The sequence below is a fragment of the Heterodontus francisci genome, chromosome 11, assembly GCF_036365525.1.
Source record: "Heterodontus francisci isolate sHetFra1 chromosome 11, sHetFra1.hap1, whole genome shotgun sequence".
Lineage (NCBI taxonomy): Eukaryota > Metazoa > Chordata > Chondrichthyes > Heterodontiformes > Heterodontidae > Heterodontus > Heterodontus francisci.
The window spans coordinates 29,405,369-29,431,343 of NC_090381.1; the positions used below are offsets into that span (position 1 = coordinate 29,405,369).

Genomic DNA, 25,975 nt, shown 5'->3' on the forward strand with positions numbered 1-25,975 from the left:
ATCATCCTTGTAAATCTTCTCTGCACTCTCTCTTGTGCCTCTATATTCTTTTCATAATATGGTGACCAGAACTGCATGCAGAACTCTTAAGTGTGACCATTGCTCAATACATGTTTAGCGTAACTTCCGTACTTTTCAATTCTGTCCCTTTTAGAAGTAACGCTTGATGCTTAGTTTGCTTTTTTTATGGCCTTGCTTACCTGTGGCACTTTTAGTGATTGGTTTATTTGTACTCCAAGATTCCTTTGTTTTTGTACCCCGCCTAGACTCGCACCTTCCAAGTAATAAGTTTCCTCCCTATATTTTCTACCAAAATGTACTACTTGTCCATTCTGTAAGTTTATTAATGTCCTTCTGTAATTTGTTGCAGACCTCCTAAGTATTGACTATACCCGCGCCCCACCCCCCACAAAATCTGGTGTTGTCGCAAATTTAGAAATTGTAATCGTATTTTTGATTCCAAAGTCCAAATTCTTAATGTAAATTGTGAACAGCAGTGGTCCCATCACTGATCCTTGTGAAACAGCACTTCCCACCTTCTGCCACTCTGAATAACTGCACTTTACTCCCATTCTCTGCTTTCTGTCTTGAAGGCAGCTAGTAATCCATTCTGCCGCTTGTCCCCTGACTCTGCATTCTCTGACCTTATTCGTTAGTCAGTATTGGGCATTTTTTCGAAGGCCTTTTGAAAATCTAGATAAATTACATTTACCGCATTACTATTGTCTACTCTCTCTGTTACCTTCTCAGAAAATTCAATAAAGTTGGTCAAGCATGATTTTCCTTTTTGAAATCCATGCTGGCTATTATATTAATATATTTTTCATATCTATTCTCTCCTTTAGTAGGAATTCCATTATTTTGCTTACCACCAATGTTAAGATAACTGGTCTGTAATTCCCTGGACATGTTCTGTTCCCCTTCTTAAATATCGGAATTATGTTAGCTGTCCACCAGTCCTCTAGCTCAATGTCTTTTTATAATAATTATGAAAAAAGAAGTAATACCTCTGCTATCACGTCCCTAGATTATTTTAAAATGTGTGGATGCAATCCATCTGGGCCAGGGGCTTTATCCTCTTTGAGTTTGATAAGTTTATTCAATACATCCCTTTTATATTTTAAATGCACTTATCTCATTACTCATCTTATTCAATGTCATGTCTACCTGTTCTATCTCCCTGGTAAATACTGAAGCAAAATAATTATTTAATAATTCTGCCATCTCTCAATCGTTCGCTGTGGTATTATCCTGACTATCTCTTAATGGTCCTATTTCCATCCCAGCCTTCCTTTATCAATGTGCCTGTAAAATATTTTACTATTTTGCTTTATGTTCCTTGATAATTTAAATTCATAGTTCTTCTTTGCCTTTCTAATTTTTCTGACTTCTCTCCTAATCCTATTCTCTCGTCATGTACTCCTCTGCTGTCTATGTAATTAATGTATGCCTCCTTCCTAACCCTCAGTTGTTCCCTTATGTCTTTATTCATCCATAGAGTCTCACTAGTATTTAGTTTGTTCTTTTAGCAAATATATTTTTCCTGCACTCTGTTGAACACCATTTTAAATGTTTCCCATTGTTGTTCGACATTGTTGTTTGCCAATATTGTTGCCCATTTTATTTTTCCAAGTTCTGTTCTCAGCCCTTCAAAATTAATTTTTCTCCAATCTATTAACCCGGTTTTCATCCCACTTAAATCTTCCTCTATTATCATCTTAGTGTATTATTATGGTCACTATTGCCTAGATGGACCCCTAATTTTACTTCTTTTATTTGTGTGGTTCATTTCCTATTACTTGATCCTATAGCGAATCTTCCCTTCTTGGACTTTTTACATATTGGGTTAGAAATGAGACTTGTAACATTGTAGGGACTTCATTCCCTTATCCTCTTTACTACCTCTTCTGTCAAGAAGTGGGGTAGTTGAAATCAACCATGATTATTCTATGTTTCTTTTTTAAACTCAGTTCCCCAATTTGCCTGCACATTTCCTCCTTCCACTATAAGGGGTAGTCTACAGACCACCTGTTAGTGTGATTGATCCTTTATTATCTTTTATCTCTATCCACAAGTATTCTATTTTTGTCTTGCTTAAAGCTGTGTCCCCGTTTTTTTCTACTGCCACTATGTTATCCCTATTAAGAACAGCTACTCCATCTCCCCTTTTTCCCTCCCTATCTTTTCTAGATATCTTATATCCTGCAATGTTTAATTCCCAGTCCTGATTTTTCTGTAACCGTGTCTCCGTAATCTCTACAATGTCTGGTTGCTCCCAATGCATGATTGCCTCCAGCTCCTCGATTTATTACGGACACTGTGTACATTTCTGTACAGACATTTTAGCTCATTAATAGGGTTTCCTCTCACTTTCTGTTTAACCATCTTTTTAGACTCTGGGCTGGCGTTTTCAATTGCGAGAATGGGAGCAGGCATGCTTTGAAAATACCTTGCCTGTGTCTCGATGTCTCTGGGACGCAGGGGAAGGGTGGGGTGTAGCCGGGACCCCACTTGCCTCCAATTAGAAGCCTATTAAGCCTGAGGAGCTTGTTAATGGGCCAGAGAGGGCAGAATGCAATTTTTCAGATCGCCAAACCCAAACAGTCTGGTGCACAACTGTTGGGTTCAATGCAGGGAGCAATTAAGTTTTTTTTTTAATGAGGAAAACTTCTTTAACACAAAGGTTTTTTGTGTGAGATAGGGTGCAGTACCTTTTAGTTGGCCATTTAGCCACTTCTTTGTACAGAGAGACTGCTGGCCTTCCAATGCCCTGTCTCCTTTCTTCTGCCTTTGACAGTCGTGCTCAGCAGACAGCTCCCACCATCTGGCACTAATTGAGTGCCAAGCTTGCTGCCGGCCTTATTAGGGCATCTACATTTGAAGATTGCGTCATGTGAGTGTCACAGATGCGGTGCAGGGTCGGGACCCGGAAATTATCCAGGCGTCCGGGTTCCCGACCCTGGACTGAAAATCAAGCCCCTGTTCTATAACTCTATTTATTCCCTTGCCATCAGTGTCAACCCTTACTTTGTTTCCTATGCTCTCCTTCCCTGTTTTGTTTACAGTTAGGCTGTTTGTGTTTCTTGTAGATTTCTCCCCTCGCCTAGCTAGGTTCAAGCCTTTGCCACCTCCCTATTTACCCTTTCTGCTAGGACATGGGCCCCATCTTTATTTGAGACCTTCCAACCTGGCTTCCATTTTACCTACAGCACAGAGACCAGACTGATCAACAAGTTCCATTTATATAGCTTGTTTAACAGAGTGTTCCAAGGCAGTTCACGGAGGCATAATCGAACAAAAAAATGTATACACCAAAACAAAGGAGGAGATATTGGGAGGGCTGACCGAAAGTTTGGTGAAAGAAGTGAGTTTTTTTCTCCCCCAAGATATTTAAAAAGTGCAGTGTATTTAAAAATACCAGAATGCTTCCTCCCTCCAGGTAGCGTGCAGCTTGATTCCTTGCCATGCTTTCAGTTTATGACTGACTATTCCAAGAAACCATCAACAACTTGCATTTCTACAGCAACCTTATGTGTAAGAAGAATTCTCAAATGCTCCGTTCTTGACTCCGTATCACCCATTTTATGCCCAGTGATTTAAGAAATGTTATTACCTTAACCCTCTCCAATTTTTCCTTTTGCCCTGTTGCTTCGCACCCAGTTTTCTTTTCCTCTTTAATGTAAAGCATTTGAAATGTTTTCCTTTTTCTTTTGCTGCTCCAGCAGAGACGATTTCACATTCCCTTTTTTCCACCTGTTGCAAACTGGGAGGAACCTCAAGTACCTTGAAGCAGCATCATTTGGTTTTCATAGTGCAGTGTACCCATCCCCTTTCCTAGAGCTGGCACAGTCAGTTCCAGGCCCAGGGATTCTCACATTATACTCCATACATCGTTCACCAGCATGTTGTCACATTTGATGATGTCAGACCTCCAGTTACTCTGAGAATCCAGTTCTGTAATGACTGTGACCGTAGCAATAAGGATGGCATGACCACACTGACTGATTTGGTTCTAATTCTGTGATGTACTGCATTCAATTCTGTGCATTGTACCTCATGAAGGATATATTGGCCTTGGAAGTAGTGCCACACAAATTCACCAGAATGATACTCGGGCTAAAAGAGATTCAGGGTTAAACCGGGTGATGTGTTTATGGTTAAAGGTTTTAATAGGGTAAATAGAAACTATTTCATCTCGAGGTGGAGACCAGGACAAGTAGGCATAACCTTAAAATTAGAGCAAGGCCATTCAGGGATGATGTCAAGAAGCACTTCTTCACACAAAGGGTGGTGGAAATCTGGAACACACTCCTTCAAAAAGTTGTTGAGGCTGGGGGTCAATTGAAAATTTCAAAACTGAAATTGATAGATTTTTGTTAGGCAAGGATGTTTAGGAATGTGGAACCAAGGCAGGTAAATGGAGTTGAGGTACAGATCAGCTATGATTTACTTGAAAGGGGAACAGGCTAGAGGGGCTGAATGGCCAACTTGTGTTCCTATTTGATTTTCGGTATGTATTTCGGTCTTAAACTGTGACAGACTCCTTCTAATCTTTGTTACGGAGGGTAATTTAAACTTTTATTGCCAGACAATAAACAGGCATTAATGAATCAGCTGTCCCTTTTACACCTCGCCCAGTTTTCTTCTCCCTTTAAGTCAGTTGAAAAGAAAGTTGGGCAAGGTCTAAATTGGACTGCCAATTTGTTATTGCCCATTTTTCGCCCAACGATTGAAGGTTAAAATTGCCCCACTGTCTTGAGAGGGGCTGTATGGTCCTGAATAGGTGTCCTCATCTTTTCATCCAAGTTAGCCTTAAGGGTATCAGCGCTGATTTAAAGCTGATTGCACAGGTTTTAGTGAATATATAAAATGTAAATCTGTTATTTAACCTCACAATTTGTATTGCCATCTCTTTCCAGTACAGAAAATACACCAATGATCGCAGGACTCGGGAAGGTAAATAACATTTTAAATCTTGACCGGACCATATGGCATAGAACAGGCATCCATTGTCATAGCTCAGCAAGACTTACCAGTAAAAATAAATAAATAATTCCAAGGTGTGAATGCATGGAAGGAATTGTTAGGCTGTAGGGATATTTTGTGCAAAACCAGAACAGAAGCAGAGAATGTAATCATAACTAAAGGAGCTGTGAGTTAAATCAAACTTGCATTTGCCTGTCTGAATGAACTGATGCCCCATGGACTGGGAACTAGAAACTCAATTAAAGGGAATCAGATCAACCTCTGAATCAACAGAGGAAAAAAAATACAAGTTTAGGATGGAAAAACAGTCAGATCAACATCTGACCCATGATCTGTGTGATAGTGAGCTGGATGGACTGAACCACCTTTTCTCATTGAATCATAGAATTATACAGCACAGAAGGAGGCTATTCAGACCATCCTTTTTCTGCCAATTCTTTGAAAGAGCTATCCCGATTATTACCACATCCCTTTTCTTTCCCCATAGCTCTGCAATTATTTCCTTTTCAAATCTTTATCCAATTCTCTTTTGAAAGTTACTACTGAATCTGCTTCCACCATCCTTTCAAGCAGTGCATTCCAGATCATAACTCATTGTGTAATTTTCTTTTCCTCATGTCGTGTCTGGTTCTTTTGCCAATCAGCTTAAAATTGTGGCCTCTGGTTACTGGTCCCTCTGCCACTGGAAATAGTTTCTTCTTACTTACTCTCAAAACCTTTCCAAGATTTTGAAAACCTGTCAAATTTACCTGTAACCTCTTCTCTTCGAAGGAGGACAATCCCAATTTCTCTAGTCTTTCCACATAACTGAAGTTTATCATCCCTGGTACCGTCCAAGGCCTTGACATCCTTCCTAAAATCTGCCCAGAATTGGACATATTCCTCTAGCTGGGATCCAATCATTGTATGAATGTTTAGCATAACCTCCCTAATTTTGTACTCCTTTGCCTCTATTTATGAAGCCAAGGATCCCATATGTCTTTTCAATAGCCGCCTTAACTTGTCATGCCACCTTCAAAGGGCTGAATTTTGTTGAGGTCCTGACATTGGGATCTGTGGCGGGGTGGCTGGAAGATTGCTTCGGAGTCCGATGCCGGGAGTGCCGGGCCCGATCTTCCCAGCAGTGGCGATATATTTTAAATTAGCCAATGGATACATTTTAATAAAATTGACACCGATCTTACCAGTTGCCCAGGATCTTCCGTGCGGTGGCCAACACTGACGTGCCTTCACTTTCCCGCCCAGGGAAAGCTGGTGCCACCGAGGTGGGCAAGCGGGGAACTTAGGATTTTTAGTGTAGTTGGGGGGGGGTAGGTACGGGGTCCAATCAGCATGTGGTGGAGTAACCTCTGCACTTTGAACAGTTGGTGGGGGATGGGGGAAGGTCAAATCTTACATTTAAGTGTTTTTGGTGGGGAGGGGAAAGAGAGGGCAACTATTATATGCAAGTGTTATTGGGGGTGGTGGAACGGGCAAATTTATTTTGCAGTGTACTGAAGGGGAATGGGTTTAAATATTTACATTTAGCAGCAGGTCTGGCTGCCCTTTAAAAATGGCACCTGTGCAGAGGCAGCTGACGCCGTCGCCAGCGTCGCAGAGCCCTCCCCCACCACATGACTGGGGAGGGTGGCCCAGTATTATCATGAGTTGCCGCGCACCAGACCATGGCGGGCTGCCATTTTTTTTGCGCGGCGGCAGGAACATTGAATCCAGCCGAAAGACTTGTGTTTATCCAGCCCCTTTAAAATTGTATTGTTTGTTTTTTATTGTCTCCTCATTCTTCCTACTAGAATGTATCACTTCACACTTCTCTGCATTAAATTTTATTCGCCATATGTCTGCCCATTTCACTAGTCTGCCTATGTCCACCTGAGTTGTGTTACTATCCTCCACACTGTTTACTACATTTCCGAGTTTCATGTCATCTGCAAACTTTGAAGTTCTGGCCTGTATGCCCAAGTCCAGATCATTAATATATCAAAGTGATTCTCGACAACGCAACCAGCTGCTGATGTCATCAGACTGCGGCAAGATGCACACATGCGCAAACGGGCTCCTGCTGTCTGCACATACGCTGCGTATCGCATTGCCAACACTGGTTGGCACATGTGCAGATGACGTCATTGCGTAACACTGGGAGAGAGCGGGGGGAAATGGGGCGAGTTCGGCTGAAGACCTTGGTGGTGGCGGGTGCGCTCTCCTCGCCCGCTCGCTCTCTCCGTCCCCAGCCTGCTCGCCTTCTCCCTCCAGCCATTGTGTACTGCCATGTGTTTAGGTTGCCTTTGTGTGATTATTTGAGCAGCGCCATCTTTAGTCCTGGCATCTGCCTTTACGTCGCAGACTGTGATGTATAAGTGGCACAGGCTGCATTTGCACATGTGCCAGTGCAGCGCCACTTAGTGGTTGCATTGTCAGCAAACGCAGCCTTAATATATATCCAAAAGAGTAGTAGTCCCAACACTGACCCCTGGGGGTAGCACTGTATACTTCCCTCAAGTCTGAAAAACAGCCGTGCACCACTATTTATGCTTTTTATCCTTTGGCCAATTTTGTATACACATAGCCACTGTCCCTTTAATCCTATGGGCTTCAATTTTGCTACCAAGTCTATAATGTATTTTATTTTGGGTCAAATGCCTTTTCAAAGTCCATGTACACACCAGCTACACCACCCTCTCCATTACTTCATCAAAGAACTACATTATTAGGTTAAATAAACTGAATTCTGTACATTACACAGTGAGTATCCCTTACCGTGCTGAATAAGCAGGAACTCTGTACATTGCATAGTGTGTAACCCTCTCTCTCATACTCAGTGATAACCCTTATCTGCTGAGTAAGTAGAAACTGATTACATGGTAATTAATCTTTACCCTGCTAAATAAACAAACAGGAACTGGTTACAAAGCTAGTTACAAAGTAAAATGACAATTATGACTGATAGACTGTAACTTCATTTTGCTGACCTCTTCCCTCAGGCTGCTGAACTGGTGGTGAGGAAGCTGGAGGTATATGCCAGCCACATGCAAGAAGTGAGGGATTACCTGGAGGAGAAACTGTTGGTATGTGTGAAAGTCTAGTAATAATGAAGTCATATTTTAGCATACAGTGTAGGAATAATTTGAGATATGATGTGGTATGAATAGTGTGTTGGGAAGGCCAAGTGATCTTTTTACCTATGGTTCCCAATATTCTCCACCATTGGGGGTTTTCTCACCATATCTGGGTCTGTTGTGGACTAATTGGTAAGAGATTGATTACTATTGGTCAACAAGTCCATTATCAATACATCATGCAGCTACCAGGACAATGAAAGGTGAACTAGATAGACCTCAATCTTTTTTCATCTAGCAGTTTCCATATTCCTATGAAATGTAGTTATTGAAGATGTGAGTTATATTATGATAATGTGACTACCCTGAATGTAATGACTGCAGTGAAATTGTAAAAGTATAATACAGGTGCCCTGAGGGTTTTATTTGTAAAGCACCACTCAGTGCAGGACTAAACTATATAGACCAGAAGGTCCTGCGTTGAATCCTGTTCTCGGCTGAGTGAGCTGATTACTGTTGAGGTGCTGCAACTGGGTTAGGGAGGGGGAAAGAAAATCACCCAGGGGTTCCCATTCCTGATTGTTATCCAATAACTGCTACTGGGAAAGTGCACTTGGGTGAACATCAGTTAAGGATAAAGATAGGATGTGACTGGGGTCCCCTAGTCAAGTAGCCTGACAACAGTCGCTGTCTGGACTTGCAGATAGAAAATATCCACTTGGGTGAGATTCAGAGCACTTCTAGCATCTCTGGAACAGTAGCCCAGCAAGCGCTGGAAGAGGAGGGGAGAAAACTGGCAAAGTAACCCTCAGTACGCAGAGTTACCTTAATGTGTTAGGTTGTCCAATGCCATATTCCAGAACAGAGGTAATAAATTAATATGGTGTTCTTTTGCCTATGGAACAATTTCTTGTCATATCATAATTAAAACTGACTCTTTTGTTAAATATATAATTTAATCTTAAATTCTGCTGCCTGTATCCTAACTCTCACCATCCCACTGCGCTTGCTGGTCCAGCAAAGTCTCGAATTCTCTTCATTGAGCTGGATTTTAAGAGCCCGCCGCTGAGTTCGGCAGCAAGCTCAAAAAATGGTGGGCCGCATGCCAAAGAGCCGCCCCAATCTCCCACGCAGCGGCTCATTTAAATAGCCGGGGCGGCCTACCTGTCCCCCGCCCACTGCGCCCAAAACACTAACCTTTTAAATCTGACCACCTCCCCACCGCATCCCCCAGACTGAACAAAGTTTATAGTTCACCCTTTCTCACCATCCCCTCCACCCATTATGTTTATTTGACCCCACCCCCGCACTGAAAATCTTAACTCCTCCCCCCCTCCCCACCAGTGTCACGCCAGCTTTCCCCAGATGGAGAATTGAAGGCGGGGGAGTGCCGGCCGCCGCACTGAGGATCATAGCGGACCCGGAATATTAAAGGTAAGTTTATGCTAATAGAACATAGAACAGTACAGCACAGTACAGGCCCTTCGGCCCATGATGTTGTGCCGACCCTTTAACTTACTCTAAGATCAAACTACACCCTTCATTCTACTATCATTCATGTACCTATCCAAGAGTCGCTTAAATGTCCCTAATGTATCTGCTTCTACTACCACCGCTGGCAGTGCATTCCACGCACCCACCACTCTGTGTAAAGAACCTACCTCTGACATCTCCCCGAAACCTTCCTCCAATCACCTTAAAATTATGCCCCCTGGTGATGGCCCTTTCCGCGCTGGGAAAAAGTCTCTGGCTATCCACTCTATCTATGCCTCTCATCATCTTGTACTCCTCTATCAAGTCACCTCCCATCTTTCTTCGCTCCAATAAGAAAAGCCCTAGCTCCCTCAACCTTTCTTCATAAGACATGCCCTCCAGTCCAGGCAGCATCCTGGTAAATCTCCTCTGCACCCTCTCTAAAGCTTCCACATCCTTCCTATAATGAGGCGACCAGAACTGAACACAATATTCCAAGTGTGGTCCAACCAGGGCTTTATAGAGCTGCAGCATAACCTTGCGGCTCTTAAACTCAATCCCCCTGTTAATGAAAGCCAACAACCCTATCAACTTGGGTGGCAACTTTGAGGGATCTATGGACGTGGACCCCAAGATCCCTCTGTTCCTCCACACTGCCAAGAATCCTGTCTTTAAGCCTATACTCTGCATTCAAATTCGACCTTCCAAAAGGAATCACTTCACACTTTTCTAGGTTGAACTCCATCTGCCACTTCTCAGCCCAGCTCTGCATCCTGTCAATGTCCTATTGCAACCTACAACAGCCCTCCACACTATCCATGACTCCAGCAACCTTTATGTCATCGGCAAACTTACTAACCCAGCCTTCCACTTTCTCATCCAAGTCATTTATAAAAATCACAAAGAGCAGAGGTCCCAGAACAGATCCCTGCGGAACACCACTGGTCACCGAGCTCCAGGCTGAATACTTTCCATCTACTACCACCCTCTGTCTTCTATGGGCCAGCCAATTCTGTATCCAGACAGCCAAATTTCCCTGTATCCCATGCCTCCTTACTTTCTGAATGAGCCTACCATGGGGAACCTTATTAAACGCCTTGCTAAAACCCATATACACCACATCCACTGCTCTTCCTTCATCAATGTGTTTTGTCACATCCTCAAAGAATTCAATAAGGCTTGTGAGGCATGACCTGCCCCTCACAAAGCCATGCTGACTATCTCTAATCAAACTATGCTTTTCCAAATAATCATAAATCCAGACTCTCAGAATCCTCTCCAATAATTTGCCCACCACCGACGTAAGACTGACTGGTCTGTAATTCCCAGGGTTATCCCTATTCCCTTTCTTGAACAAGGGAATAACATTTGCCACCCTCCAATCATCTGGTACTACTCCAGTGGACAGTGAGGACGCAAAGATCATTGCCAAAGGCGCGGCAATCTCTTCCCTCGCTTCCCGTAATAACCTTGGGTATATCCCGTCTGGCCCCGGGGACTTATCTATCCTCTTGTCTTTCAAAATTTCCAGCACATCCTCCTTCTTAACATCAACCTTTTCGAGCATATCAGCCTGTTTCACGCTGTCCTCACAAACAACAAGGTCCCTCTCACTAGTGAAAACTGAAGCAAAGTATTCATTAAGGACCTCCCCTACCTCCTCAGACTCCAGGCACAAGTTCCCTCCACTATCCCTGATCAGCCCTACCCTCACTCTGGCCATCCTCTTGTTCCTCACATAAGTGTAGAACGCCTTGGGATTTTCCTTAATCCTACCCGCCAAGACTTTTTCATGTCCCCTTCTAGCTCTCCTAAGTCCATTCTTCAGTTCCTTCCTGGCTACCTTGTAACCCTCTAGAGCCCTGTCTGATCCTTGCTTCCTCAACCTTAAGTAAGCTTCCTTCTTCCTCTTGACTAGCTGTTCCACATCTCTTGTCATCCAAGGTTCCTTCACCCTACCATCCCTTCCTTGCCTCATCGGGACAAACCTATCCAGCAGTCGCAGCAAGTGTTCCCTAAACAGCCTCCACATTTCTGTCGTGCATTTCCCTGAGAACATCTGTTCCCAATTTAAGCTCCCCAGTTCCTGCCTAATAGCATTGTAATTCCCCCTCCCCCAATTAAATATTTTTCCATCCCGTCTGCTCCTATCCCTCTCCATGACTATAGTAAAGGTCAGGGAGTTGTGATCACTATCAACGAAATGCTCTCCCACCAAGAGATCTGCCACCTGGCCTGGTTCGTTGCCAAGCACCAAATCCAACATAGCCTCCCCTCTAGTCGGCCTATCTACATATTGAGTCAGGAAACCTTCCTGGACACACCTGACAAAATTTGCTCCATCCAAACTATTTGCACTAAGGAGGTTCCAATCAATATTGGGGAAGTTGAAATCACCCATGACAACAACCCTGTTACTTCTGCACCTTTCCAAAATCGGCCTCCCAATCTGTTCCTCCGTGTCTCTGTTGCTATTGGGGGTCTATGGAAAACTCCCAACAAAGTGACTGCTCCTTTCCTGTTTCTGACTTCCACCCATAATGACTCAGTAGACAAACCCTCCTCGACGACCTCCCTTTCTGCAGCTGTGATACTATCCCTGATTAGCAATGCCACTCCCCCACCTCTTTTACCTCCCTCCCTATTCCTTTTGAAACATCTAAACCCCGGAACATCCAACATCCATTCCTGCCCCTGTGATATCCACGTCTCCGTAATGGCCACAACATCGTAGCTCCAAGTATTGATCCATGCTTTAAGTTCATCACCCTTATTCCTGACACTTCTTGCGTTAAAATAGACACACTTCAATCCATCATACTGGCTGCAACTTTGCCCTGTCAACTGTCTAACCTTCCTCATAGACTCTCTGCAGTCTGTATCTGCCTGTTCAACAGCTACCCCATCCACTGATCTGTAGCTCCGGTTCCCATCCCCCCGCCAAACTAGTTTAAACCCTCCCGAAGAGCTCTAGCAAACCTCCCGTCCAGGATATTGGTGCCCCTCCAGTTCAGATGCAACCCGTCCTTCTTGTACAGGTCCCACCTTCCCCAGAAGGTATCCCAATGATCCACATATCTGAAGCCCTCCCTCCTACACTAGCTCTGTAGCCACGTGTTCAGCTGCACTCGCTCTCTGTTTCTAGCCTCACTAGCACGTGGCACCGGTATCAATCCTGAGATTACTACTCTGCCCATCCTGCCTTTCAGCTTCCAACCTAACTCCCTATATTCACTTTTCAGGTCCTCATCCCTTTTCCTAGCTATGTCATTGGTACCGATGTGTACCACGACTTCTGGCTGCTCCCCCTTAAGAATCCTGTAGACTCGATCAGAGACATCCCTGACCCTGGCACCCGGGAGGCAACATACCATCCGGGAGTCTCGTTCGCGACCACAGAATCTCCTGTCTGTTCCTCTAACCATTGAATCTCCTATCACTATCGCTCTCCTATTCTCCCCCCTTCCCTTCTGAGCCACAGAGCCAGGCTCAGTGCCAGAGACCTGGCTGCTGTGACTTTCCCCTGGTAGGTCGTTTCCACCCCCGCCCCCCCCCCCCCAACCGTATCCAAAACATACTTATTATTGAGGGGAACGGCCACAGGGGATCCCTGCACTGTGTGCCTATTCCCTTTCCCTCCCCTGACGGTCACCCAGCTACCTTTATCCTGTAACTTAGGTGTCACTACTTCCCTATAACTGCTCTCTATCACCCCCTCAGCCTCCTGAATGATCCAAAGTTCATCCAGCTCCAGTTCCCTAATGTGGTCTGCGAGGAGCTGGAGTTGGGTGCACTTCTCACAGGTGAAGCCAGCAGGGACACAAGTGGTGACCCTTACCTCCCACATCCTGCAAGAGGAGCATGAAACTGCCCTAGCTTCCATTCCCTCTGCTCTAAATTGACAAAAGAGATTTAAAAATAAATAAATAAATAAAAAATAAAGGAAAACCTTACCTTACCAAACCCTCCACACAAGAGTCCTTTTTTTTTTGGTTAGAGGAGGAGGATGGGTGGGAGACACTACACGTGTAGTGTTTCGGGTTTAGCCACTGCCCGAATATATAAGTTCACTTACCCAGCAGTCCCCATGTCCGCCGAATCACGAGGTAATTACTTTATAGTGAAACTTACCTTCCCAGCTGCCCCCTGGCTCGTGCTCTCACCGCTCCCACTGCTCAAATGGAAGAAAGAAATACCCACCAATCACTTACCAGCTCTCCTGTGACGTCACACTTCAATTTTTGCTGGTCAAGCAGGTCCACAGAACAGAGCGCTCTCGCTGCTGCTTCTGGTCTCTGGCTTCGGCTCCTTTTATCTCCCGGCTCCTCTCGCCTGTTCCCGCAGGTCCCATCGTCCAGCGGCGGGGGGGGGCCGCCATGGAGCCTCCCTGCCACCGGGAAAATCAGGCCTGGCCCTCCCGCTGTCGGCCTCCGTGGCGGGCTGCTGCCGGACCCATCTTCTGGCCCCCCACCTCCGCCACAGAGCCCGACATTGTGGGCTTGGTAAAATCTGGCCCATTGTGTTCAAATCCCTCTGTGGCCTCACCCCTGCCTATCACTGTAACCTCTGGCCCTAAATCCTCCAACAGCTCAACATTCTTCTAATTCTGGCCTCTTGTGCATCCCTGCCTTCCTTCGGCTCACCACTGGCAGCTGTGCCTTCAGCTGCCTGGTCCATGAGCTTTGGAATTCCTTCCCTAAACCTCTCCACTTCTCTCTCCTCCTTTAAGTTCTCCTTAAACCTACCTCTTTGACCAAGCTTCTGATCACCTGTCCTAATATCTTTTCGTATGGCTTGGTGTCAAATTTTGTTAACGTGAATTTCCTTGTTCTACTATGTTAAAAGTGCTTAGAAATACAAGTTGATGTTGCTTCCATCTGTGGATGATCTTTTGTCTCTAGGTTACAATTCATTCATTGATTACATTCTGTTCTGAAGCAGGTGTATCTTTGTTTACCCTCCACTTCCCTTTCCTGTCTGTCTTGTTTTCTTTCATTTAACTGTTTTCTATTGAATCATTCAACCCATTAACTCCCTCTCTGTAATTGGTGTGTCTGTTCCTGCTCCCTGACCATATTTTTTCCAAACATCAGAAAATATTTGTCTAGCCTTTCTGTTCTTGGTTCTGGTAAACACTGAAAATGTTAACCTTTCCATTTTACTTATTTATAGATGCTGGCTGACTGATTATGTATTTCAAGGGTTTACTGTACTTATTCCTTGATCATTATCCATATTTAAACTGCAGAATAAAGCAAACATTTCAGTAAAGTTGGAAAAATGGAAGGAAGGAGAAAAAAATTCCTGTTTTAATAATTATTTCAAATATCACAGGATTTATCAAACTCCTAATGCCTGGGATCTGATTTTTTTTAATAACTTTTTGGGAGGAATGTAGAACCGGTCCCACAGTAAATGCCAATGAAAAGCGGCAGCTGCACAATTTCTGCACTATATGATTGACCTGTTGAGGGGGGAGCTGGCTAAAGTTGATTGGGTAAATGGACTGAAAAGGTATGGAGGTAAATCAACAGTAGGAAGCAGTTAAAGAAATGATTAAAAATGTTCAAAGATGCATTCCATTTAAAAAAACAAAAACTCAGCAAGAAAGGTCCATCTGTGGCTTACTCGGGAAGTTAAGGATAGTATATTAAGAGGAGGCTTATAATGTTGTGAAGAATAGTAATCAGCCTGAAGATTGGGAGAGTTTTAGAAATGAGCAAAAAGTGACTGAAAAGCTAATAGGGAAAAAATAGAATGAGAGAGTAAACTACCCAGGGATATAAAAACAGATTGTAAAAGCTTTTATAAGTATATAAGGTGGAGAGTAGCTAATGTAAGCATTGGTCCCAGAGGCAGAGACAATTGTGGGTAATGAGGAAATGGCAGGATATACTTGCCTTGGAGGCAGTACAGCAAAGGTTGGTTCCTTGGTTGAATGGGTTGTTCTTTGACGAGAGGCTGAGTAAAAGCAGCCTACACTCTCTGGAGTTCAGAAGAATGAAAGGTGATCTCATTGTGTATTACAAGGTTCTGAAAGGGCTTGACAGGGTAGACACTGAGGTTGTTTCCCTGACTGGGGAATTTAGGATGCAGGGGCACAGCATCATGATAAGGGGTCAATCGTTCATTTATGACTGAGATGAAGAGGAATTTCTTCACTGAGGGTTGAATCTTTGGAATTCTCTATCCCAGAGGGTTGTGGATGCTCCATCATTGAATATATTCACAGCTGGTGTAGATAGGTTTTTGGTCTCTGAAGGAATCGAGGGATATGGAGATCAGGTGAGAAAGTGGAGTTGAGGCAGGACATTAGCCATGATCGTATTGAATTGGAGCAGGCTCAAGGGACTGTATGGTCTACTCCTGCTCCAATTTCTTATGTTCCTATGCTCTCTCATGGCAGATACCCAGTATTGCAGCATTATAACACCTGGATAGAAGGGCAGAGATAGGCAATGAAATAGCAGTGGAAAATTCGGGGTGCACAGGCACGAGTGGTCGCACTGTGCCCTAGCCATTGCTTCATTCCTTTGAGTTGCCAGGCTCTGCATATCACAGTAGGATAGAGGTTACAGCAGGATGGTTTAGTCCACTATACAGTGTACATTTGAGGGTATGTGTGAAGTGGTTTCACAGAGGAGGTTAACTAGGAAGTGATTAGTTCTTTAAGACTGTATAAAAGTCAGAATTGTAATTGAATCTATTATTTATGTAGTTGCCTGTGTATTCCATAATTGATGAGTAAAATTTGTATGTCCAAAAGAATTATTTGATCTTTTTCTATTCTTATTGCAGACTGTCTTTGGGAAGGACAAAATCCATTTCAACAGCCACTTTAAGGGCTCAGACAGGTTGCCAAACACTTGTAACATGTCCATTCTAGGGCCTAACCTGCAAGGTACTGGCAAAAATATCATCTTAATCTCAATGAATCAGGCATGTGGTGTTAATTAATAAACACCCAGGGTTGGGGAATGTTTGAATCACCATCAATAATGTGCGGTGCCACAATAATTGTTTCATTGTGTGCCAGGTCAGAAGGTGCTGCTGCACTGTCGAAGGCTGCTGGCTAGTGTGGGAGCTGCCTGCCATTCAGATAAAGGCAATAGGTAAGAGGTCCCTAGATGACTCCCGTGATTCTGGAATAGGTGGCAGAATAGTGTTAGAAATCAATACATCATCACCCACTATCCTGGGCTGTCCTTACTTGCAATTCTCTGGGAGAGATTGATCCTATAAGCAGGAGCGGTACCATGGTGGGATTTTGTGTATTTTCTGAATGGGAATGGGTGCCAGTTTTAAAAAAAATAGTGCAATAAAGGTAAACAGCCTGGAAAGGTCAGTGCTTTGCAATTCAATAATCCATTGTTTCCTATTCTGGATTTTATCTACTCGCTGGAAAATAATTTAATAACTATGTCAATGTTGCTGTATAATTAAAGACCAGTTTGTATTTCCAGTACTATGATCCATTGGCATTTTAATTATTAGTATAATGAACTCTAACAATGTCAGGATGCAGCCATGCAACTGAGCATTGCTGCCAACTGCCCCTTCCACACTGGCAACAGATGCTGCCACTCCCCCTTAGTCCCCTCTCTGATCCGTCATATGGGAGACTGAAGGGGTAGGCACGCACCTGTTTATGGCATTTCGCGGTAAATACTACAATATTGCAATCAATATATATTCTAATCGTTACAGCTTGAGCAGTCCACTGAGGCGGAAATCAAAATGGTCCTGTGTCAAACTATTAATGTGCGCTGGTTTCAGCTGAGAGTACAAAGAATAATTTGAGTGTCTGAAAGGAGGTCACTGCTGTTGATAAATTATTAGAAATGAAAAACAAATGTCCATTCAATAATCTTTATTCTCTCCCATATTTTGCGGTGTGTATCTCCCACATCCCTCAGTGCAATATCTGTGAATCATACAATGAGAGTGACATAGTTATTCCCAGAATGCAGTGCTGTGATGGCCAAACCCGAGTGTGAATGAAATGCAGTATGAGAACCTGGACTTCCCCACAGGACAGTAGGATGTGGGTTAAGGCACATACCAGAGAAGTGGGTAAATTAGTGCCATTTTGTAACATTTTAGATGGGATGATTGGGGTTGGGAGTGGTTCCTTTTATTTTTCTACTTGCAGGAAACCCAGTCATACAAGCATTGAGTTAAGGAGCTTCAAGAAAGTCTGGATTTAGCAGAATGATTTTCACCCCAGAGCCATGAAGACAGCTCTCAGAAAAGCAGCAAGTATCACGTTGGTGAAACTCCTTCAAAGAAAGCTAGAATAATATCCGGTTAAGAATTTGGATTAGAGATTGCAGGGATAAATACAGACAAGATTGAGTTAAATACTCCTATCATCCACACTGCTCCCTGTGTACTTACAGAAAGCAAACAGCCTAGGCTGAATAATGGAGCTATGAATATAGGTGAATGTTGCAATTTTGGCTTAAATTTGGACAAGAGTGGGCCAGACTGGGTAGAGGTGGCAAGTTCCCGTTGTAGAGCATTAGTGAACCAGTTAGCTTTCTTATCCAGCAACCTTTGTTTCCTCTTAAATTGCCAGATTTACTGAATTCAATTTTACAGCTTGCCATGGTGGGCTATGAACTTACAACCTCTGGGTTGTTAGTCCAGTACCGTAACTACTTGCCTTCATATCTGCATCTTGTGTTCAACTACAGAAGTGTTCTTTGCATGTGAGGAGTTATTCGTATAAAACTTTCCTTCTGGAATTCGGTGAGTGAGCTTTCTGTAAGCACACAGGGAGCAGTGTGGATGATAGGAGTATTTAACTCAATCTTGTCTGTATTTATCCCTGCAATCTCTAATCCAAATTCTTAACCAGATATTATTCTAGCTTTCTTCGAAGGAGTTTCACCAACATGATATTCGCTGCTTTTCTGAGAGCTGTTTGAATCCATGGTCTGTGAATGCAGTGGATTTGGTGGGCTAAATGCAGTTTACTTTCTCACCCTTTTACATCCTCCGATAATTGTCAGCTTTGCTTTTTCAGGCCCTCGCATATTTTACTGAACAGTGGCATTCCATATGAGGTGGCAGAGAATGCACTTCGCTTGAGTGTGGGACGTACAACATCGAAAAAGGATGTCGACGCCATTATAGAAGACCTGAAGCAAGCAGTTAATGAAATTGAAGTGTGTGCTGCTCAGACTGGGTAGTAGCACACAGCCAGGAACTCATTACTGCCAGCAGAAATCCAGAGACACACAAACGGCTCAATAAGGCCTTTCTCACGAAAGATAAGGGCCTGGAGTTTCTGCTAGGTTGAACTAGTTTTCTCAAAGCAATTTTACCGAAATTAGTCAAACCAACGCAAAAGATCGAGGAATTACAAGCACTAATTACGTCCAGCATAAATCAAGTTTCCGCGATCTTTTGCACTAGTTTAAATAAACATCACATTAGAAGCTGGCCCCATCCGCAAAACTAGTCATGCCTCCAGATCGAGCTAATGACTATTGCAAGCTTTGCGCTCAGTGCTTCAATTTGCAGGTCTTCGAGGAGGCACTTGGAATAAAACTTTCTTTTTTAGGTGCCAGAACACGAATAGGCACGATTTCAAAGCTTTTTCTAATTTGCTAAGGGACTGCGGTACACCAGTATAACTAGTAAATGGTTCTGTGTTCTTTAAATGAAAATGACGTTTTTAAAATCTGGCTACTCACAGGTGCTGGACTAGATACTCTGGTTATAAATGCTTATTTTTTGTGATAAGCTCATTTTCAGCTGTATTAATAAATCAGCAGATTACTATTCAAATAAAATTCATGGTATATTTAATGTAAAAAAATTTTGAAAAATTATGTTCTAAAACACTACCTGATTCCACTGGCTTGTGGTTTTACGTTTGGTGATATGCAAATAACTTTGAGCAGAAACTTGCGCAAAAAATGAGCACAGTTTGCACCCATATCACTGATTAAGCCCAAAGCAGAATCTCTTGGCCCAGGAGTTTTCAGGTTGTCCAACAGATAGGTGCAGCACACCAGGTGCCAGGAAGCAGTATGATGCAGTTTCCCCACTAGATGTGCTTCCTGATCTCTGTAGGTCTGCCAGGAAGAAACTTTAGATTAGTGGCTGGATACTTCAGTGGAGGTGACAAAAGAGAACAAGAGCAAAGACAATTCACCATGGCCCTTGTACGAGCTGGTTTCAGAGAATAATTTGCAGGATGTGCACTGATCCAGTTGAGCCAAAAAAAAGTTAAGGAGGTGGGCTAAAATAATAAAATGTATATTAATAGTCATTTGGTAGTACAGAACTTGAGTATTGCTGAAAATGGAGACATGTCGAAGCTTTTCGTCTTGCACTCATCAGGACAATCCACAAGAATACTAATGTAAGGGAAAACAACAGCTTTATACTGTATGAGAAGAGAGTGCTGATTGGTTGACAAGTGAACTCTGGTAGAGGCGTTGCCATGGAGAATGCACCAGTTTATGACGACTAACAGAAAACTGCTAAGCTTTGAAATATAAACCAGGCAGCTTGACTCTGGTCGAAGCATTGCCCTGAGGAATGAACCAGCAAATGGCTGTCACTTGTTTAGCTGAAACAGGCACAATGTGCATGGTCTTTCTGTCTGCAGAGAACAGGGCCCTGTGTATTAATATATGTAGCTTCTAGTACGTGCAAATGTGCCGTACTGCGAGCCCTACTGACAATCTTAATATATATTACTGGGTAAAGACAACTGTTTTTGAAACTATGTTTAAATTGAATGTGACAACAGCCTCGGTGAAGAGGCATTTCCCCTCCTTCTCCACAGCCCCCCTCCACCCCACATCACTCTCCAGTTCTTTTTAATCACATTCTTAGTCCATTTATTCTGAGAAGTAGATAGAAGCTTTAATTCAAGTGGCTTACCAGGTATCCATTTTTTTTTTATTTCCAAAATGTACTTTATTCATAAAAATCTGCAAAAATTACATTGCCCAACAGTTTCAAACAGCACCAAAAAATGCAAACATTGCAAGGGAGATCAGTTTCCTTCTATACGATCATGAGTTTCTTCACAACCCTTCCCTTTCACTATTGTCATGCCAATTACAGTTTTACATTTACAGCAAATGAAAATATCAACGATACAGTTTGAGGGGTTTCCCATGGATCCAGCCCCTCAGTTCAGCTTGGTGGGGGTCCTTACACTGTGGTCTTTCCCCATTGAGCCTTTGCTGCGGCTGCCCCAAGCTTTAGTGCGTCCCTCAGCACGTAGTCCTGGACCTTGGAATGTGCCAGTCTGCAACATTCGGTGGTGGACAACTCTCTGCGCTGGAAGACCAGCAAGTTTCGGGCAGACCAATGGGCGTCTTTCACCGAATTGATAGTCCTCCAGCAGCAGTTGATGTTTGTCTCGGTGTGCGTCCCTGGGAACAGCCCGTAGAGGACAGACTCCTGTGTTACAGAGCTGCTTAGGATGAACCTCGACAAAAACCACTGCATCTCTTTCCACACCTGCTTTGCGAAGACACATTCCAGGAGGAGGTGGGTGACCGTCTCTTCCCCACCACAGCCAACGCGGGGGCACTGTGCGGAGGGGGCAAGACTTCGGGTGTGCATGAAGGATCTGACGGGGAGGGCCCTTCTCACCACCAGCCAAGCTACGTCTTGGTGCTTGTTTGAAAGCTCTGGTGATGAGGCATTCCGCCAAATGACTTTGACGGTCTGCTCGGGGAACCATCCGACAGGATCCACCGTCTCCTTTTCCCGTAGGGCCTTGAGGACATTCTGTGCAGACCACTGCCTGATGGTCAAAGGTGTTTTCCCGCAGAAACTGTTCCACGAAGGATAGGTGGTACGGCATGGCCCAACTGCATGGAGCGTTCCGCGGCAATGTGCCCAGGCCCATCCTTCGCAACACCGGGGACAGATAGAACCTCAGCACGTAGTGACACTTGGAGTTTGCGTACTGGAGATCTACACACAGCTTGATGCAGCCGCACACGAAGGTGGTCATCAGGATGAGGACCACGTTGGGTACATTTTTCCCGCCCTTGTCCAGAGATTTGAACATCGTGTCCCTCCGGACCCGGTCCATTTTCGATCCCCAGATGAAGCGGAAAATGGCTCGGGTGACTGCCACAGCGCAGGAGTGGGGTATGGGCCAGACCTGCGCCACGTAGAGCAACAACGTGAGTGCCTCGCACCTGATGACCAGGTTCTTACCCACAATGGAGAGAGATCGCTGCCCCCACATGCCCAACTTTTGTCGTACCTTGGCTACTTGCTCCTCCCAGGTTTTGGTGCACGCCCCGGCCCTTCCAAACCATATCCCCAGCGCCTTCAGGTAATCTGACCTGACGGTGAGGGGGACAAAGGATCGGTCAGCCCAGTTCCCAAAGAACATGGCCTCGCTCTTGCCATGGTTAACTTTGGCTCCGGAGGCCAGTTCGAACTGGTCGCAGATGCTCATCAGTCTGCGCACGGACAGCGGATCCGAGCAGAAGACGGCGACGTCGTCCATGTACAGGGAGGTTTTAACCTGAGTGCCTCCGCTGCCTGGGATTGTCACCACTCTTATGCTCGCATCCTTCCTAATAGACTCAGCAAAGGCTTCAATACAGCAAACAAACAAGACCGGGGAGAGAGGACAGCCCTGTCTGACTCCAGATTTGTTTGGGAAACTTTCCGATTCCCACCCGTTGATTGAGACTGCGCTACTGATGTTTGTGTAGAGCAGTTGGATCCAATTGCAGATTCCCTCCCCAAACCCCATTTTGGAAAGCATGTCCATCATGTAGGTGTGCGATATCCTGTCAAAAGCCTTCTCCTGGTCCAGGCTGATGTGGCAGGTGTCCACCCTCCTGTCCCGCACATAGGCGATCGTATCCCTGAGTAGTGCGGGACGATCAGAGATCTTCCTGCCGGGTACAGTACAGGTCTGATCGGGGTGAATCACCAACTCCAGAGCTGATTTGACTCGACTGGCTATGACTTTGGACAGAATCTTGTAGTCAACATTAAGCAGTGAGATGGGCCGCCAATTTCTGATTTCTGCCCTCTCCCCCTTCTGCTTGAAGATGAGGGTGATGATGCCTTTCCTCATGGATTCTGATATGCTGCCGGCCAGGAGCATACTCTCGTATACTTCCAGCAGGTCCGGGCCGACCCAGTCCCACAGGGCCGAGTACAACTCGACCGGTAAGCCGTCGCTCCCGGGAGTTTTACTCGTCTCGAAGGACTCGACGGCCTTTGTCAGCTCGTCCAGAGTTAGCGACTTCTCCAATCTCTCCCTCCTGCTGTCATCTAAGACCTCTGTGATAGATGACAGGAAGGACTGGGAAGCTCTGCTGTCTGTGGGCTTCGCGTCATACAGCCCAGCATAAAAGGATTTGCTGATCCTTAGTATGTCAGACTGCGAAGACATTACCAAGCCATCTTCTTCCTTCAGGCTGCTGATAACAGAGCTCTCTCTGTGTACCTTTTGGAAGAAGTAACGCGAGCACATCTCATCCTGCTCGATGGAGCGGACTCTGGACCGGAAGATGATCTTGGAGGCCTCCTTGGCAAAGAGCGAGGCCTGCTGGCTCTTCACCTCTTGGAGGTCCTCTTTGACCTCGACCCCCATTGACTGCAACCGGAGTAGATTTTGCATAATTTTATGGAGTCGGGACATTTCCCTTTGTCTCTCTCGCCCTCTGAACACCTTTGTGGATGAAGAACCTCTTGATGTTCTCCTTGATCACTTCCCACCAGTGAACTGGAGACTCAAAGAGGGGTTTCAAGGTCCTCCAACCTTTGTAATCCCTTTTGAGTTTCTCAACGTTCTCTGGGGTAAGCAGTGTCGCATTGAGCTTCCACGTCCCTCTGCCAACCCGCTGGTCGTCCTGTAAGTGACAGTCGGCCAGTAAGAGGCAGTGGTCGGAGAAGAACACCGGCTTGACGTCGGTGGATCCGACCGTGACAGCACGGGACACAAACAGGAAGTCAATCCTGGAACGGGCAGACCCGTCCGATCTTGACCATGTGTATCTGCGCTGCGCTCCGTCTGCAGGTTTGCTGAAGACGTCGTGCAGTTTGGCATCTTTAACTGTTTCTATTAGGAATCTGGACGTAGCGTCCAGTTTGCTGTCGTCACTGCCGGATCGTCCAGCCGCACCGATGATGCAGTTGAAGTCACCGCCGAGGATGACCGGCCTGGACGTCACCAGCAGCAGTGGGAGCTGCTGGAAGACGGTCAGCCGCTCGCTGCGTTGTACCGGGGCGTACACGTTGATCAACCGGAGCGGAGCGTTGTTGTACATCACGTCTGCTACGAGGAGGCGACCGCCCACCACCTCCTTAACTTCGGAGATGGTGAAGTTACCTCCCCGCAGCAGAATACCCAGGCCGGAGGAACGGCAATCATTACCCCCCGACCAGATCGATGGCCCGTGGGACCACCATTGCGACCACTGCCTGTAGGTGCTGAGGTGTGGTATTCCACACTCCTGCAGAAACAGTAAGTCAGCTTTGACCTTGGCAAGGTAATCCAAGGTTGAAACACAACGCGTAGTAGATTTAATGCTCCGCACATTAATGGAAGCAATTCTTACACCCATTTTTAAAAAGTTATTTGTTGCTTCCCATACCATTTGTCCGTGCTAGTCCCAGTCCTTCGGGATGTTCCTGCATACCCATCGTGTGCGCAAGCAGTTTCACGTTGGTTGGGCTCAGAAACCCCTCCTGCTTTTTCATGCAGTGTTTGTTCCGCTCGGGTGACATCGGGGGGGGGGGTCTTGTAGGCAGAGAGGATTGGGTTGTCCTCAGCTGCTTCCATCTGTTCCTCCTCGAAAACATCACTGCTCCCGGCTTCCCGGAGCTGAGGTGTGCCAGACGTGTCTTTGCTCCCGGTGTCCTGGAGCTGAGATGCGTTGGCCACGTCATTACGTGTGGCGCATTGGGGTTGGGGCACGCCGGGCCCATCACAGCTTCCAGTCCCCGGGGGCTGGGATGCTTTATCATCCATCTCGGAGTTCTGCCGCCTCTTTTGAAGGGGCTGTCGTTCCAGCATTCCCCCGTCCAGTGAAGAGGAGTTGTTGCAGTCTGATTCAGAAGAGAGCCTCCTCTTGCCACTGGTTTGGGTGTTGGCCTGTTCTGCTTTGGGATGTTTTTTCCTTGTGGTTTTCCTCTGGACCACTTGCCACTGACCTGTTTGTCCATCTACTGCCTCCTCCTCCATTGATTCTGTCTGTGGAGGAGGGGTTTCCAGGTGCTGGGTCGCTGGTTTCAGCTGCCTCCCCTTCCTTCTCAGGTTGAAGTTCCTCAGTGCGGAGAAGGTTGCTGATCTCCTTTCGAACACTGGACGCCTTCGTCAAACCTTCTCCCAGCCTTTCCTTGGACCTTGCCACCTGAGCATAACTGAGGCAGCGTTTGGGGCAGGTTTTGTCGAGATGGCCTGCCGCACCGCACAAGTTGCAACACTTAGTCTGCTTACAGTCCTTGGTCTGATGGCCTTCCTCCTTGCAGTTCTTGCAAACAACCGTGCTGCAGTTGGCTGCCATGTGACCAGATTTGCCACAGGTGCGGCAAACTCTGGGCTGCCCAGCGTAGACCAAGAAGCCTCGACTTCCCCCGATAGCGAAGCTGGAGGGAGGGTGGATGATGGCTCCACTGGGATCTACCTTCAAGGTCACCTTGACCTGCCGCTTGCTGGTCCAAATCCCAAAGGGGTCCTTGACATCAGTGCTGCTGCCGGCCACCTCGACGTACCTGGCAAGAAAGGTGAGTACATCCACCACTGGAACATGGGGGTTGTCGATGTGAATCGTCACCACCCGGTCCCGTTGTGACGGAAGCGTGAAGAGCGGCTCCGCTGTGAGGATCGACAGTGGCGCCCGGTCCCCTTTCTCCTTGAACGCCTTCAGGAACTTGATGCATCCCGCCACGTTCCGGAACGTCACGTCGAAGTATCCACTGCTGGGGAAATCCTGCAGGCAGAAGACGTCCGTCGCTTGAAATCCGCAGCAATCGAAGAGAATTTTCTTGATGAAGAAGGTACGATCGACCGGTGCATCTCCTTCCTTGTCCTTCACGACCACCCGAACGGTGTTGCGCACTCCCTGGCCCGAAGCTCGAAAATTGGTTATTGCCATTTTACTCAAAGCTTCCCCAGGATCAAAAGGCAATGATCATGGTCTCTTCTCAATCAAATAAGCACTGATAAGAACAGATACTACACTTGATCTTAGCCAAAAGGCCGAAAACCAAGAAGCTTACCAGGTATCCATTCTATAGCATCTGATTTCAATTAGATTCCAGCCTGCGACCCACTCCTAGGTATCCATATTGTATGTGTGTAATCATGCACCTTTTGGTTTGTGTTGCTACCATACAGATTATTTATAGTGACCTCTCCTACTTAAGCCAAAGTGACTCCGTTAAATCAACTTTCCAAATGAGACTTAAAAATACAATCTTTCCCATGATTTTCCATCTAGGATTATTAT

General features: G+C 45.5%; 1 protein-coding gene and 1 pseudogene across 6 annotated transcripts in view; one reads left to right on the plus strand and one right to left on the minus strand.

Annotated features, from left to right (window-relative positions):
- Window positions 1-18,975, plus strand: part of scly (selenocysteine lyase) — a 47,626-nt gene extending 28,651 nt beyond the window's left edge. For all 6 annotated transcript variants that reach the window (XM_068041887.1, XM_068041883.1, XM_068041885.1 and 3 more), the window contains 5 exons: window positions 4,920-4,956; window positions 7,965-8,048; window positions 16,311-16,413; window positions 16,549-16,624; window positions 18,541-18,975. In XM_068041887.1, coding sequence (XP_067897988.1) covers window positions 4,920-4,956; window positions 7,965-8,048; window positions 16,311-16,413; window positions 16,549-16,624; window positions 18,541-18,706 — 466 coding nt within the window. In that variant the 3' untranslated portion in view covers window positions 18,707-18,975. The remainder of the gene's footprint in view (window positions 1-4,919; window positions 4,957-7,964; window positions 8,049-16,310; window positions 16,414-16,548; window positions 16,625-18,540) is intronic.
- A 6,653-nt stretch (window positions 18,976-25,628) lies between these two features.
- LOC137375518 (U2 spliceosomal RNA) lies at window positions 25,629-25,737 on the minus strand (annotated as a pseudogene).
- Window positions 25,738-25,975: the final 238 nt, after the last annotated feature.